At 54.6% G+C, this 13,193-nt stretch overlaps 1 protein-coding gene across 1 annotated transcript; it reads left to right on the forward strand.

The window, feature by feature from the left end:
- Positions 1–328: 328 nt before the first annotated feature.
- AGT (angiotensinogen) lies at positions 329–13,193 on the forward strand. Its single transcript, XM_025448536.3, has 5 exons — positions 329–474; positions 5,353–6,211; positions 9,684–9,951; positions 11,529–11,673; positions 12,443–13,193. Exons 2-5 carry the CDS (start codon positions 5,383–5,385, stop codon positions 12,632–12,634), a joined length of 1,434 nt encoding a protein of 477 aa, XP_025304321.1. The 5' UTR covers positions 329–474; positions 5,353–5,382; the 3' UTR covers positions 12,635–13,193.

Raw genomic sequence — 13,193 nt, forward strand, 5'->3', positions numbered from 1 at the left:
GGGGCCTCAGCACATTCTTGGGGACTCTCAGAAGCACACCTCGAGAGGGCTCTGTCAGAAGGCTTGGTGGCTGGCCTCGGCTTGTCACAGCTCAGGGCAGAGACGCGACACACACACCTACACACAGGTACGGGGCGCTCCGGCTCCCAGACCCGGCCGGGGCAGGGGAGCTGCGGTCAATGTGTAACTCGGCGGCCCAGCGGCTCGTTCTGCTCAGCACAGAAAGTGTGCATCGATCTCCCTGACTTCCTGGAAGGCGTCCCAGCCTGAGAGTAGCTCTGGCGCCTGTACCCCCCACCCCCGTGGGGCCCCCACCCCCATGGTCGGGCCAAGTGATGTCACCTCCCGCCTCCCCAGCCTGGGCACAGAACGCTCTGGGAACGGCTCCACCCCCACCCCTCTGATATAAATAGGGCCTCGGTGGCCAGCCGGCCAGGGAAGAGGCTACTCTTGTTTGGGGGACTCAAGCAGCAGGTAAGCTGGGAGCCCCTCACCATGCACACCCCTCCCCCTCTCTCAGGGCAACGGAGCTACCTGCTGGAAACCAGAAGCTGGGGTCAGTGGTGACCTGCGCTGCAGGGGGATCACAAGAAGCTGCCTCTCCCTGCCTCACACTGGCTGCCCTCCCACGGGCTGTGCTCCCCCTCAGCCCACCCCAGGTCTTACCAGGAGAACCTCCCCGGCAGCCGGCAGCCGGGCGGGGTGGCCGGTCCTCCTGCTGCCTCCCAGCAGGGCTGGGGCCTGGGGGGCTGGCCAGGGAGCAGAGCCACGGCGGCCTAGAGTCCACTGGGTCTCTTCCAGCCAGAAGGACCTGCCAGGCTTGTGGTGCAGGTGCTGGGAGGGGGCTGGGGGAGCAGGCTCAGGTAGCCTGGGGTTGCGTCCGGTCCCCATAGGCTCCGGGGAGGAGTGGTCTGCCTCTGCCTCCCTGCACCTCCCCTGAGGCAGTGCTGCCTCTGGTCCTGGGCTCATGGTTTGGGTCTGTGCCCTTGACTCATCGCTTTGTATCCCAGCCTTGGTTTGCTCCTCCATAACATGGAACAAGTGGCCGTGCCTGGCCTCCCTTGCTCCTGAACTATGGTGTAAATTAACATAATGTGAAAGTGCTTTCTAAACTTCAGGAGAAACTAAAAAGACAGGTTCTTATTATTTTGTTCAAGAGTCACCATAGATTGGTGCTGAAGTGTGTGGACTATGGCATCAGGAGGTCTGATTCGAATCCTAGTTCTGTCTCTCACTTAGCTATGTGACCTTAAGTAAGTCATGGAACCTCTCTGTTCCTCTGCAAAACAGCATTAATTAATCCATTTAAAGATTTTTCTTTCTTTCTTTATTTGAGAGAGAGAGGGAGAGAAAATGAGAGAGAGAGAGAGAGAGAGAGAGAGAGCAGCTGGGAAGGGGGTGAAGGAGAAGCAGACTCCCCACTGAGCAGGGAGCCTGATGTGGGGCTCAATCCCAGGACCCCGGGATCATGACCTGAGCCAAAGGCAGACTCTTAACCGACTGAGCTATCCAGGCATCCCTAATTAATCCACTTAACAATTATTTATCAAATACCTACTATGTTCTAGGAACACTTCTAGAAATGTGGTATATATATCAGCAAACAAAACAGAGCAAGGACTCCACTCTCATGGGGTTTGCATTCACGTGGGAAGAGACAGGCAATAAACACTAAACATAAATAAATAATTAAGAATTAATTATTTATAAGGCCATAGGGTGGTCAGGACATAAAGTAGGACAAGTGAGGGACTCCTGGGTGGCTCAACAGTTGAGCGTCTGCCTTCAGTTCAGGCTGTGATCCTGGGGTGCTGGGATCGAGTCCCACATCAGGCTCCCTGCAGGAAGCCTCTTCTCCCTCTGCCTGTGTCTCTGCCTCTCTCTCTCTCTCTGTGTCTCATGAATAAATAAATAAAATATATTTTTCTAAATGTGGGACAAGTGGGTTCAGGGTGTCAGGCGTTGTAGGGGGGGGTTCAGTTGCTGTGTGAAATGTGATGTCATGGAAGCTTTAGCAGGGTGTGTTGAGTGGTCTATGGAAAGCACTAGAACACTTCTGGCAATGACAGGCATTATTACAAGTGTCGGCTGCCAATCTCACCATATCATTAAACTATAAACCACGAACCATGAGGACTAGGGTTACCTAGAATTGGGGAGATGGAGAGGGAGACTGAGGAGGGGTTATGGAGGAGGGCAGATGCACGGGTGCCCGGAGCCAACCTTTATTCCTAGCCACCAGCTGGGTGCTGACTCAGGACCAGCCGGGGCAGCAGCCACTGATCCCAGTTGACAGCCTCTGCCCTGACAATGATCCCTGAAACTGCTTCACCCGAGTTGGAGCCTGTGCTGTGCAGCAGTGGCAAAGTGGGGGTGACGGGGGTGGGGGAGCCGTCCTCACCTGCATGGCCCAAACCTGGGACTGGGTACTGTTACTGCAAGATTTCTCCAGCTCTCAGCTTCCACGAGTTTCCCCCTGATAACTCAGCATGCTTTGGCTTTTTACACGAGGCACGAGCTGGCAACTGAGGCCTGTCTAGGATAGGATGGAGACTTTTCTGTCCCACTTCTATATGTTATGTGGCTTCTCATGAGAACAGTGGATTGAGTCAAAAGCATGGGGAGGAGGGTAAAGCAGTGGCTGAGGTCAGAAGTCCAAGGTCCTTTGGTATTTGATGACCAGAGCAGAACAAAACACACAATGCTTTTAAGTTGAGAGCAGGTGCAGGTTACCAGACCAAGGAGAGGAGTGCAAAGTGCCAGAATAAGGGGCTAACTGGGTATGCATAGGTGTGCAGGAAGGACGTGAGTGTCAGGGTGACCTTGAGTTAGTGGAGACACACTTCAGTTCCAGGGATGCCTGGCCCTCCCTGGGAGAGCAGAGGGATAAGTGGGGATGAGGCTGGGAGCTCTAAGAAGTTAAGTTGGTAATACAGTCCACCTCTTCACCAGAAATGAGATATCATAGAAATAATCAGAACCAAATGGACCCATACAATGGACATGGATCCTCCTCAAATGCAAAGAGCCAGACAGTAGAAGAAGTTAGCGGAGCCAGCCAAGAACCTTGTCTTCCAGGATCTCAGGCTACCTGTGTGCTGTTGGTGAAGGTGAGGCTGGAGCAGAATTACAGGGCTCTAGAGGAGAGTGCTGGAGATCCTCCTGCCAACCCGGGAAACCCAGTCAAAGGCAAAGGATTATTCTAACCCATGGCTGCGCATCAGAGTCACCCAGGAAGTTTTTTTTTTTTTTTTTTTTTTTAATCTATACCTGGCCCCAGCACAGACCAACGCCGTCAGGCTATTGGTGAGAGGTGCTGGCGGGGCTGGTGTCGACCTGCATGGGGGGTCCACCTTGCAGGAATAGTTGTTGGCTGGTTTGGGGTGCTGAGACAGGTAGAAACACTGGGGCTTCAGGCTGAGCCTCTGGTGCTCAACACCAGCTGCCTGTTAGGGCCACCGGGAGGCTGAAAAACCCATTCCCAGGCCACACCCCAGGGCCATTTGAACTGGCATCCCTGGGGGGAGAGACAGACTTCCACAGTCTCTAAAGCTTCCCAGCTGAGTCCAGTGGGAACCAGGGCTAGGGCTGACCCGTGAGAATAAACAACTCACCTGCATCTCCGTTACACGCTTGCTGCGGAAGCGGGGGACTTTACGTCACGCCTTAGCACTCCCCTTTCCGTGTCTGCAAAGAGGTGAAACACTCCCTCCCTTGCATGAATAGCGTGAGGACTAGATTGGGTCATCTATGCACAGGGGCTTCTGCAAACTGGCACATACTACACAATTATAATATCTCTATTCTTAAGTTATGCACCTTGTCTGGGAAACGACGTGTACGTGTCCTCGGTTGATACCACACGGTTCGATCTTTCTTGCCAGGCCAATTTATGACATAGGAAAAACCTCTGGGTGCATTAGTTCTGTATTCCACACTGGTTTACCACCTACCCCGGGGCTAGGAGGCCTCCTGAAGACTCGAAGTCTGGTCCCCGTTTGGCTTTCTAGGGGAAAACTTACAGCCAGAGGCAGGCGAATGCATGAGTTTGCTCAGGCTGCCATGTCAAAGTCCCACAGACTGGGTCACTGCAGCCGCAGGAATCTGTTATCTCATGATTCAGGAGGCGGCAAATACTAATGTGCTCATTTTGGGATAACTCTCATATCACACATAGGATACAAGTCCAACAGGGCGCCTGGATGGCTCAGTGGTTGAGCGTCCGCCTTTGGCTCAGGTCGTGATTCCAGTGTCCTGGGATCGAGTCCCACATCAGGCTCCTCGTGGGGAGCCTGCTTCTCCCTCTGCCTGTGTCTCTGCCTCTCTCTCTGTGTCTCTCATGAATAAATAAATAAAATCTTAAAAAAAAAAGGATACAAATCCAAGATTAATATGTTGGCAGGGTTGGCTTCTTCTGAGGTCTCTCTCCTTGGCTAATAGATGGCCTTCTTCTCCCTGTCTTTCCAGGATCTTCTATCTGTGTGTGTCTGTATCCTAATCTCCTCTTCTCAGATGGACATTAGTCAGATTGGATTAGGGCCCACCCCAATGACCTCATTTAACCTAACTGACCTCTTTAAAGACTATCTCCCAGTATAATACATTTTGAGGTAGTGGGATTGGGACTTCAACATATGAAGTTAAAAACTTTAAGGCAACAAGGTAAACATTTTTTAATTTTAAAATTAAAGTTCCTTTAAAAATAACTTTAAATGTTTCCATATTACTCTCTTTTTAAAGATTTTATTTATTTATTTGGAGAGAGAGTGTGAACACAAGAGCCGGGGAGAGGCAGAGGGAGGGGAAGAAGCAGACTCCCCACCAAGCAGGGAGCCCGACATGGGGCTTGATCCCAGGACCCTGGGATCACAACCTGACCCAAAAGCAGGCTGCTCCCCATATTCCTCTTTATTAAACATATAATATCACTGATTAACATAGTGTAAAAATAATGTCAGCCACTCATATTCTTGATGAGATGTGCTTATATTTTATGAAAACATTTATGTACGTTTTTACTTGACTTAATGAACAACTTCATATTTCTGTGTAAAATCTACAAATGTCTTAATATCAAGACATTCCCACCATTATAAAAATTAGACAAGTCAAAACCAACCCCCAAAGTAGCCCTATGAAGGCACAGCTGGGTCATGACAGCGTGTTGTGCACCTGGATCATAGAGTTAGTTTCTCAGAGCTTTGAATCTATTGCTTCTCTTCACAATGTGTAGACTTGGATAGATTCCTCCTGGAATAAAGGATCACAGGGAATATTGGAACAATTAAAAGTCTGACCAGAGGGCACTTACTCACTTAGTAATCTGTCACCCTTCACACAATGATGTTTCAGGGCACACGGAAGCGAGCGCCCCTGTCAGAGATGGCTCCTGCTGGGGTGAGCCTGGTGGTCACCGTCCTCTGTCTCCTGGCCGGGGCTGGCCTGGCTGCTGGTGACCGGGTGTATATACACCCCTTCCACCTCCTCGTCTATAGCAAGAGCAGCTGTGAGCAGCTGGAGAAATCCAACACGGAGATGCCCAAGGACCTGACCTTCCTGCCAGTCCCGATTCAGGCCAAGACATCCCCTGTGGATGAGGAGGCCCTTCGAGAAGAGCTGGTGCTGGTCTCTGAGAGGCTGGAGGGGGAAGACAAGATGAGGGCCACGAAGGTGGGGATGATGCTGAACTTCTTGGGCTTCCACATGTATAGGATGCTGAGCGAGTCTCAGAACGCAGCCAGTGGGACCATCCTGTCCCCAACGACGCTCTTTGGCACCCTGGCCTCTTTCTACTTGGGCGCACTGGACCCCACGGCCAGCAGACTGCAGGCTTTCCTAGGCGTCCCCGGGGAGGATCAGGGCTGCACCTCCCGGCTGGATGGCCACAAGGTCCTCTCTGCCCTGCAGACTATCCAGAGCCTTCTGGTGGCCCAGGGTGGGGCTAGTGGCCAGTCCACGCCGCTCCTGTCCACGGTGGTGGGCCTGTTCACAGCCCCTGGCCTGCGCCTGAAGCAGCCGTTTGTGCGGGCCCTGGCTCCCTTTGCCCCCATCACCTTCCCGCGCTCTCTGGACTTGTCCATGGACCCAGATCTTGCTGCTGAGAAGATCAACAGGTTCATGCAGGCAGTGACAGGGTGGAGAATGGACAGACCCATGTCAGGAATCAGCCCAGACAGCACCCTACTTTTCAACACCTACGTCCACTTCCAAGGTAAGGCAAACCTTGTGGGTGGGCTCTGTCCCTGGGCTGGCACCAGAGGGTGACAGCTCTCCGTGTCTGTGGACTTCATGTCCAGGATTCAGCTCAGCAGGGCCGGGCCTTGGAGATGGGCAGGGTGACGAACGTGAGGAAGCACCTGGGAGCCACTCTCAGGGAGCTGGGAGTAGCTGCCCAGTGGGCTCCTTGGTTGAGTAGCTGCCTATCTACCTGCTGCCCCACTATGGGCAACTATTACAGCACATCCTTGTACTTTTATCATTTAATCCCCTTGCGATGTGATGAAGAGATGTCACTGCCTCTAGAGAAAAGAACACAGTGACTTCCTCCAGATGGCACAGCCACAGGGGGGCCCTGGGACCCAAACCCACACTTTCGGCCCTGTGGCCCAGTACCACGCTCAGGAGGGAGGGGTTCTTGTCTCTTGAGAAGGTCAGTGTCTGTGCAAAAACCACTAGTTTGTTGGCTTACACCACTTTCATGTCGGGAGGGGTTATTACCACCACCACCCCTAAATCCCTACAAAGATAGTTTGCTCATTCAACAAATAATTGTTGAAGATTTATTAAGTGCAAGCCCCTGAGCTCGGTGTCTCGGAGGGGAGATAGATCCCACAGGCAAATGTCCCCCGCTACAGAGCTGCAGATTAAAGCACCTACGAAGTGCCTAGGAAGGTCCTCCGAGGCTCGGAGCACTTGGAGGAGGGAGAGTCACTGGGGAGAGGACAGAGGCCCAGGGGAGGTCAGGGGAGCAGAAGAAGAAATGTGTGAGCAAAGGCTGGCGAGTTCAGGGCCAGGAACCAGAGCAAGGGCAGCTCTGTTTGGCCAGAGCTCAGAGTCAACGTGGAAGGCAGAGCCTGGAAAGATGGGTTCGGGCCAGATTTTGGAATGCGATTTTGGGAAGGTTGGCGGGTGTTGGAGCAGGCAAAGTGTTCTGTTCAGAGGTCATCCGGGCGGCCGGGGCTGTGTGCATTGGAGGCAGGGAGGGTCTCGGGAAGGTTACGCAACGGGCAAACTGTCCTGGGAACACGTGCTGAGGTAGTGGCTCTGCAAACTGATGGGTGGGCTGGGGAGGGTGCATTTGAGAGCCAAGTGAGCAAGCAGCCCAAGGATGAAACCAGAGACAGAGAGGTTTCATAGAGCATGACTATTTTCTTACTCCGAAACATCCTGGACGTCTATAAACCGCAAAGGGAAGGACCTCCGGCCCGTTTAAGGGGCAGGAGGAAGATGATAGACCAGGACTGCTCAGGTCCCAGTGCTGACGGGTCATAGGAGCAGAGTCCAGCACAGGGACCATCCAGCTGAGGGGAGCCCCACCCCACGGAGGGCAGAAGGGACTCGTGGGCTCAGCCTGCCGTTCCTAAGAAGCCCCAGGCGGAGAGCTCATTGAGAAAGTCGTGCCCCCAAAAGGCAAAGCTAGAGAGCCACGGGTGTCAGAGATGGGGTCTCATTCCAGAAGAGCTCCTGTCCACGTGTTCTCATGATGCAGCTGGACAAGAGACATAGAGACAAGGAAACCACGCTCAGGACTCAGATGCTCGCCCAGCCCCACCAGGTCCCACCCTCTGATCTTGCTCCCTGACCTTCCTATGCCTGTTTCCATCAAACAGGGATGCACAGCCCCTCCCTGCCCACCACAGTGTGCCCACAGAGGAAGCAGCAGGCTGTCCTGGGGGATCTAGGCTCCCCTTTGGTGATGATGTTCTATTGCCATGACCTCAGCAGACAGCTGGATGCTCCTGACCTGTGAAGACGCAGGGACTGGGAGCCCCTGAGCTGTAGGGTGCCCTTTGCCCAGGCCTCGCTGTCATCCCGAGCTGCTGCTGGCCCTGGCAGGTCCCACAACACCAGTTGACTTAACCTTGAGAGATTTACTTAACCTCTGGATGAGGATGGTGCAGCTGAGCAGACAGGACAGGGCAGCCACCTCTGTTTCAGATTCTCACATCTTTCTGTTTAGTCCTCTCTTCCCCTAAATTGACAAGTCCTCGGCCAGGCCTGGTGGGCCAGCACAGAGGGCCCCTCGGGGAGTCTGGGAGGAGGGACGCTGCAGCTCCTCACTCCCCGTGGCCTCTGAGTATCAAGGAGCAAGAGGACGCTGGGTTCCCCAGTTCCTTCTCAGGGGAGCCAGGCCCTGGGAAGGCAGCCCAATCAGCCACCTCCCCCAGGCGCCCGTCCTTCCAGCCTCCACACCCCCCAACCACCTTGGAGACGTCTGGTCCAGGAAAACGAAGCCCTGGCTCTTTCACCTGCCTCTACTCAGATTCCCAACTGGCCGGCACCCAGGGGCTGCTCTGTGACAGACTCACCATCACCTCATTCTTCCAGAAAGAGCCCCAACATGGGTGATGAGGCTCCTAAGACAACTGAGAAGAACGCAGGGAAGGGGCTGTGCTAGTGGCTGCAGTCATGGAGAGATCCCCGGGGACAGGGTCTTCAGCAGGTGTCCACCCCTCATCCTGTGACAGTTGAACCAGGTGGCCACTCTGCTCTGCCACTGCCAGGCACCAGACAGGCTGGCCCCGCACTCCCCTGCAAGGCCCAGTGTGAGCTGGCATAGAGCACTGTGCTCAGAGCCACTGGTCACACCAGGTCGAGCGTCTATCCCTGGCAGCACGGGAGCCTGAGACATGGAGCCTGGACGTGTGTGCCCAGGTCTGCGTCCTACGACTTGAGAAAGGGAGACTCTCAGCTGGCAGTGTTCGCAGATTGAAAAGAGAATGTGCTCCGAGCACACGTAGGGCCGAGGAGCTACTCTGGATGATACTGTGATGGTGCACATGTCATTGCACATTTGTCCAGACCCACAGGACGTACAGCACCGAGAGTGAGCTCTAACGTCACCCATGGTCTCTGGGTGACAATGACGTGTCTGCGCAGGTTCATCAGTGTAACAGGTGCCCCACTCCTTGGGAGTGTCGACAGTGTGGGAGGCTGTGCGTGCGTGGGGGTGCTGGGTACATGGGAAAGCTCTAACACCTTCCTCTCAATTTTGCTGTGAATCTAACTTCTCTAAAAAAATTACGTCTATTTAAAACGAAGAAAGTGAGCACGCAGACCACGGCTTTGGGCCAGGCCAGATCTGGGGTGCGTTTACAGGGATAGTTCGGCGTGGCCTAAGTTCCCTAAGCTCTCTGGTTTCCCTTGCGGGCCTTCCGGTGACAGGTGTAAAGTCCCAGTGTGGCACCTGCTGTGTGAAATGGCTTCGACACTGGCAGCTGGTGTCTCCGTAGTGAACTCAGGTGGTTGGATTTTGCAGGAGGAAGTCGTGGCTGGCCCTCAGGGGTCCTGGAGCTGCTGAAGCGCTGGGGTGGCAGACTGGCCAGCGGCCTGGGGGTGTGCTGGGAGGGTGGGGGGCACAGGCTAGGCCTCCGGGGTCTGGGGGGCATCCCCAGCCCTGAGCCCAACCCGCCTGCCCCTGCCTCAGCCGACTCTTCCTTCTTGTCTCCTCTCTGGCTCTCCAGGAAAGCTAAAGGGGCTCTCCCCCCTGGCGGGGCTGCGGGAGTTCTGGGTGGACAACACCACCTCGGTGTCGGTCCCCATGCTCTCGGGTACAGGCACCTTCCAGCACTGGAGCGACCCCCAGAGCAACCTCTCCATGACCCGGGTGCCCCTCGGCAAGAGCGCCTGCCTGCTGCTGGTGCGGCCCCTCAGCACCTGGGGCCTGCAGACGGTGGAGGCCCTCACCTTCCAGCACAACTTCCCGACGTGGGTGAAGAACCTGTCTCCCCGGTACGGCTCCCTGGAAACATCCTGGCACCCCCTTGGCTGGTCCCCTCCTGGAAAGTGGGGGCCTGGGCCCAACCTTCTGCCCAGGGTGGGAAGGGGTGTGGGGTGAGCCCGGGCCCGGGACAGGGAGGGCTGTTCCGGAGCAGAAGGCCTGTGTGACCCCGGTCCTGCAGCATCCCTCCCTCCATCCATTGACCTAGCTCTCGATGTATTGTCTCCTCCTGGGAGTAGAAGAGGTAAAGGGGGGTGGGGGGTGCTCTCCTCAGGCTTGGACTCACCCACTGGTTTTGGAAGCCTGCATTTCAGTCCACCCTGAGAGGGGGACTTTTTCAATGCCATCATCCCCTGTACCCCCCACCCACTCAGCTACATTCCAAGAGCTATTTTGGGGCCTGGCTTCCCAGAAGGGTTTGGACCCCCCTGAGAGCTGAGGGCGGGGCTTTCTCTAGGAGCTGTCCTGGACCCCAGAATTCCTCGGCTTGCTCCTCTTTCCTACCGTGGCAGGAAGAAAGCCATCCCCCTCCACTGGGGCGCTACACTTGACCTGCACCCCTGGCCCAGAGCAGTGGGGTCCAGAAATCTGCTCTGAGACAGGCACTTAGGAGTACACTGGCCTCCTGAGGGCAACTCTCCTTTTTAAATCATTTTTTGTTGTGGTGGTGAACACGGAACATAACATTTACCATGTGAACCATCTGTAAGTGCACAGTTCAGTGGCATGAAGCACATCCACACTGCTGTGCGTCCCTCACCACCATCCATCTCCAGAATGTTTTCATCATCCCAAATAGAAACTGTGTCCCCATGAAACACTAATGTCCCATTCCCCCGCCCTCAGTCCCTGGCTGCCACCATTCTACTTCCAGTCTCTACAAATTTGTCTATTCCAGGACCTCAGATGAGTGAACTCATAGAGTATTTGTCCTTTTGTGATGGGCTTATTTCACTCAGCATGATATCCTCAGGGTTCATCCGTGGGGTAGCACGTGTCAGGATCTCCTTCCCCTTAGGCTAATATTCCATTACGTGGACAGACCATGTTTTGCTTATCTATTCATCCGTCAATGGACACTGGGGTCACTTCCACCTTCTATTGGTGAATGATGCTACTATGGGCATGGCTACACTGTCAACTCTTGTAAGGGTTGGTCTTACGGGACCAACTGGGAAGGTCAACTGAGTTGATATAAGCAACATGCTGGGCACTAAGGTTGACAGGACATTCCTCCCATTGCTCGCCCCCCTCCACGGGGATTTCTATGTCAAGAACACCACTGAAAGGTGGCTAGTAAGACATGATGCATTATTTCAGAGAATAGCATTTTTAAATTATCCAGGTAATACAGCTCAATGCAGCCAACCTAAAACCAGAATAGAATGAAGAACAGCCAGTTGGGACACCCAGAGAGCACTGCTTTAAATATACATCCTTCTCACACTACTTCCAAGGCCATGAAAGTTTATTTGTTGTATTTGTTACTGGACAAACCTTTTCTGAGACAGCCTAGCTGGGTGAGGGGGCCCCAGGGCCTCACAGCAGAAGCTACCGGGACCTTCCTAAGTGTGTCTCATCCCTGCAGGGCCATTCGCCTGACCATGCCCCAGCTGACACTGCGAGGCTCCTATGACCTTCAGGACCTGCTTGCTCAAGCCAAGCTGCCCACTCTGCTGGGTGCTGAAGCGAACCTGGGAAAAATCAGTGATGACAATGTCAGAGTTGGAAAGGTACCATGCGGGCAGTGATGTGTGGGCCTGCGTGGATTCTGTGTGTTCCCAGCGTGGGAGGTGTAGGCGGGAGGGGCACAAACGGAGCTTCCAGGAGGCAGGCAGGAGAAGAGGGGAGGAGAGCATGCTAGGTCAGTGTGCACCCAGGGTGGGAAAGAACTGACTGGAACCTTCCAGACCTTTCCAGGGACAGATGGAGCACAGTATACCCCTCCCCGCAGTGTGTTCTATGGCTCTGCCCAGCCTGGCCTAGCCTCAGGGTCCTTTCCAGATACTACAGCAGGGTCATGACTTGGGCCAAGAGAGTAAGTGCCCCTAGACCCAGTGCCAGCCCTGCCAGAGAGCTGCCCACTCAGAAAGCCTCAGCAGTAGGCAGACTGTCCCTGGGACACGTGGACTGATGCACCTCTGCACCCGGGCTGCCTGGATGCCCTGGGCAGAGGAGTGGCCACACACAGTTCTGGCCTGGAGATCACTGTTGGGGGCATGAGGCCTCTTGCCAAATTAGCGGGATGACCCAAGCACTGGCGGATGCAGCTGAGGGGCTGGGGGTTCTTCCCTGGACAGTGAGGTGGAAAGTGGAGACCGGTGGGTTTGAGGGACTCTCTGGGGAGGAGCTGTCATGCGAGTTGGGCCAAGGGAGAGTCGTCTACACCGAGCGGCACGGACGTCGTGGGCAGGCTGCAGAAACAGCCTCCAGCTGTCCTGTGCCCTCCTCCCTGGGCCCCGAGGGCCTTCGGGAGCCATCCCAGCGCTTGCTGCTTTGCAGGTGCTGAACAGCATCCTTCTGGAACTACAAGCAGACCAGGAGGAGCAGCCCACGGAGTCTGCCCCGCAGCCGGATGGGCCCGAGGTCTTGGAGGTGACCCTCGACCACCCGTTCCTGTTTGCCATTTATGAGCAAGAGTCCACCGCCCTCCACCTGCTGGGCCGTGTGGCCAACCCGCTGAGCGGGGTGTGAGGCCTGGCCTGCCCCCGGGACGCAGCTGTCACCGTGAGCAAGGGCAGCAGCCCACAGCAACGCTGATTCGCCACCAGTCGTCTACTTTGCCTTCCAGTGAGTCAGCGTGGAGCGGGAAAGAAGCCGTTTCTCCTTAGCAAGTGTGGCGCTGTGTATAATGAGCAGCAGAACCTGCAGGCAGAAAGACCTCCCGGGTTCTCACGGTTATCTTGGGCCACGTGGGGGAGCCACGAACCCGAGGTCAGCACAGGGAAAAGTCTGAACAGACCAACTGGTTCGTGAAACCAAAAATTGTTTTTTATCAGAGAACAGAAACTGAGTTTTACCATTTCACGGTTTTCATGGCCTTGGGTGTATATCCGGCGAGGGCCTGTGAGCGGACGGCCTGCTGTCCCCACCACGCCTTAGCTTTGGTTGCTTTCCCGGTCTTCTTTCCCAGGATACTGTTATCTTTGAAAAACACATTGCATCTGAATTTATGTTAGAATGTAATACCATGGCTGATTATCCCTTGTGTTATTAATAAATGTCTTGCAACAATAAACAAAAACGAAAAATT

Source organism: Canis lupus, chromosome 4 (assembly GCF_003254725.2).
Source record: "Canis lupus dingo isolate Sandy chromosome 4, ASM325472v2, whole genome shotgun sequence".
Classification (NCBI taxonomy): domain Eukaryota; kingdom Metazoa; phylum Chordata; class Mammalia; order Carnivora; family Canidae; genus Canis; species Canis lupus.

Excerpts from the sequence above, each read along its gene's own strand:
- AGT (XM_025448536.3), top strand. The coding sequence starts at position 5,383 with ATGGCTCCTGCTGGGGTGAGCCTGGTGGTCACCGTCCTCTGTCTCCTG. Across the intron at positions 6,212-9,683 it reads CACCTACGTCCACTTCCAAG|GAAAGCTAAAGGGGCTCTCC; the intron begins GTAAGGCAAACC and ends CTGGCTCTCCAG. Across the intron at positions 9,952-11,528 it reads GTGAAGAACCTGTCTCCCCG|GGCCATTCGCCTGACCATGC; the intron begins GTACGGCTCCCT and ends TCATCCCTGCAG.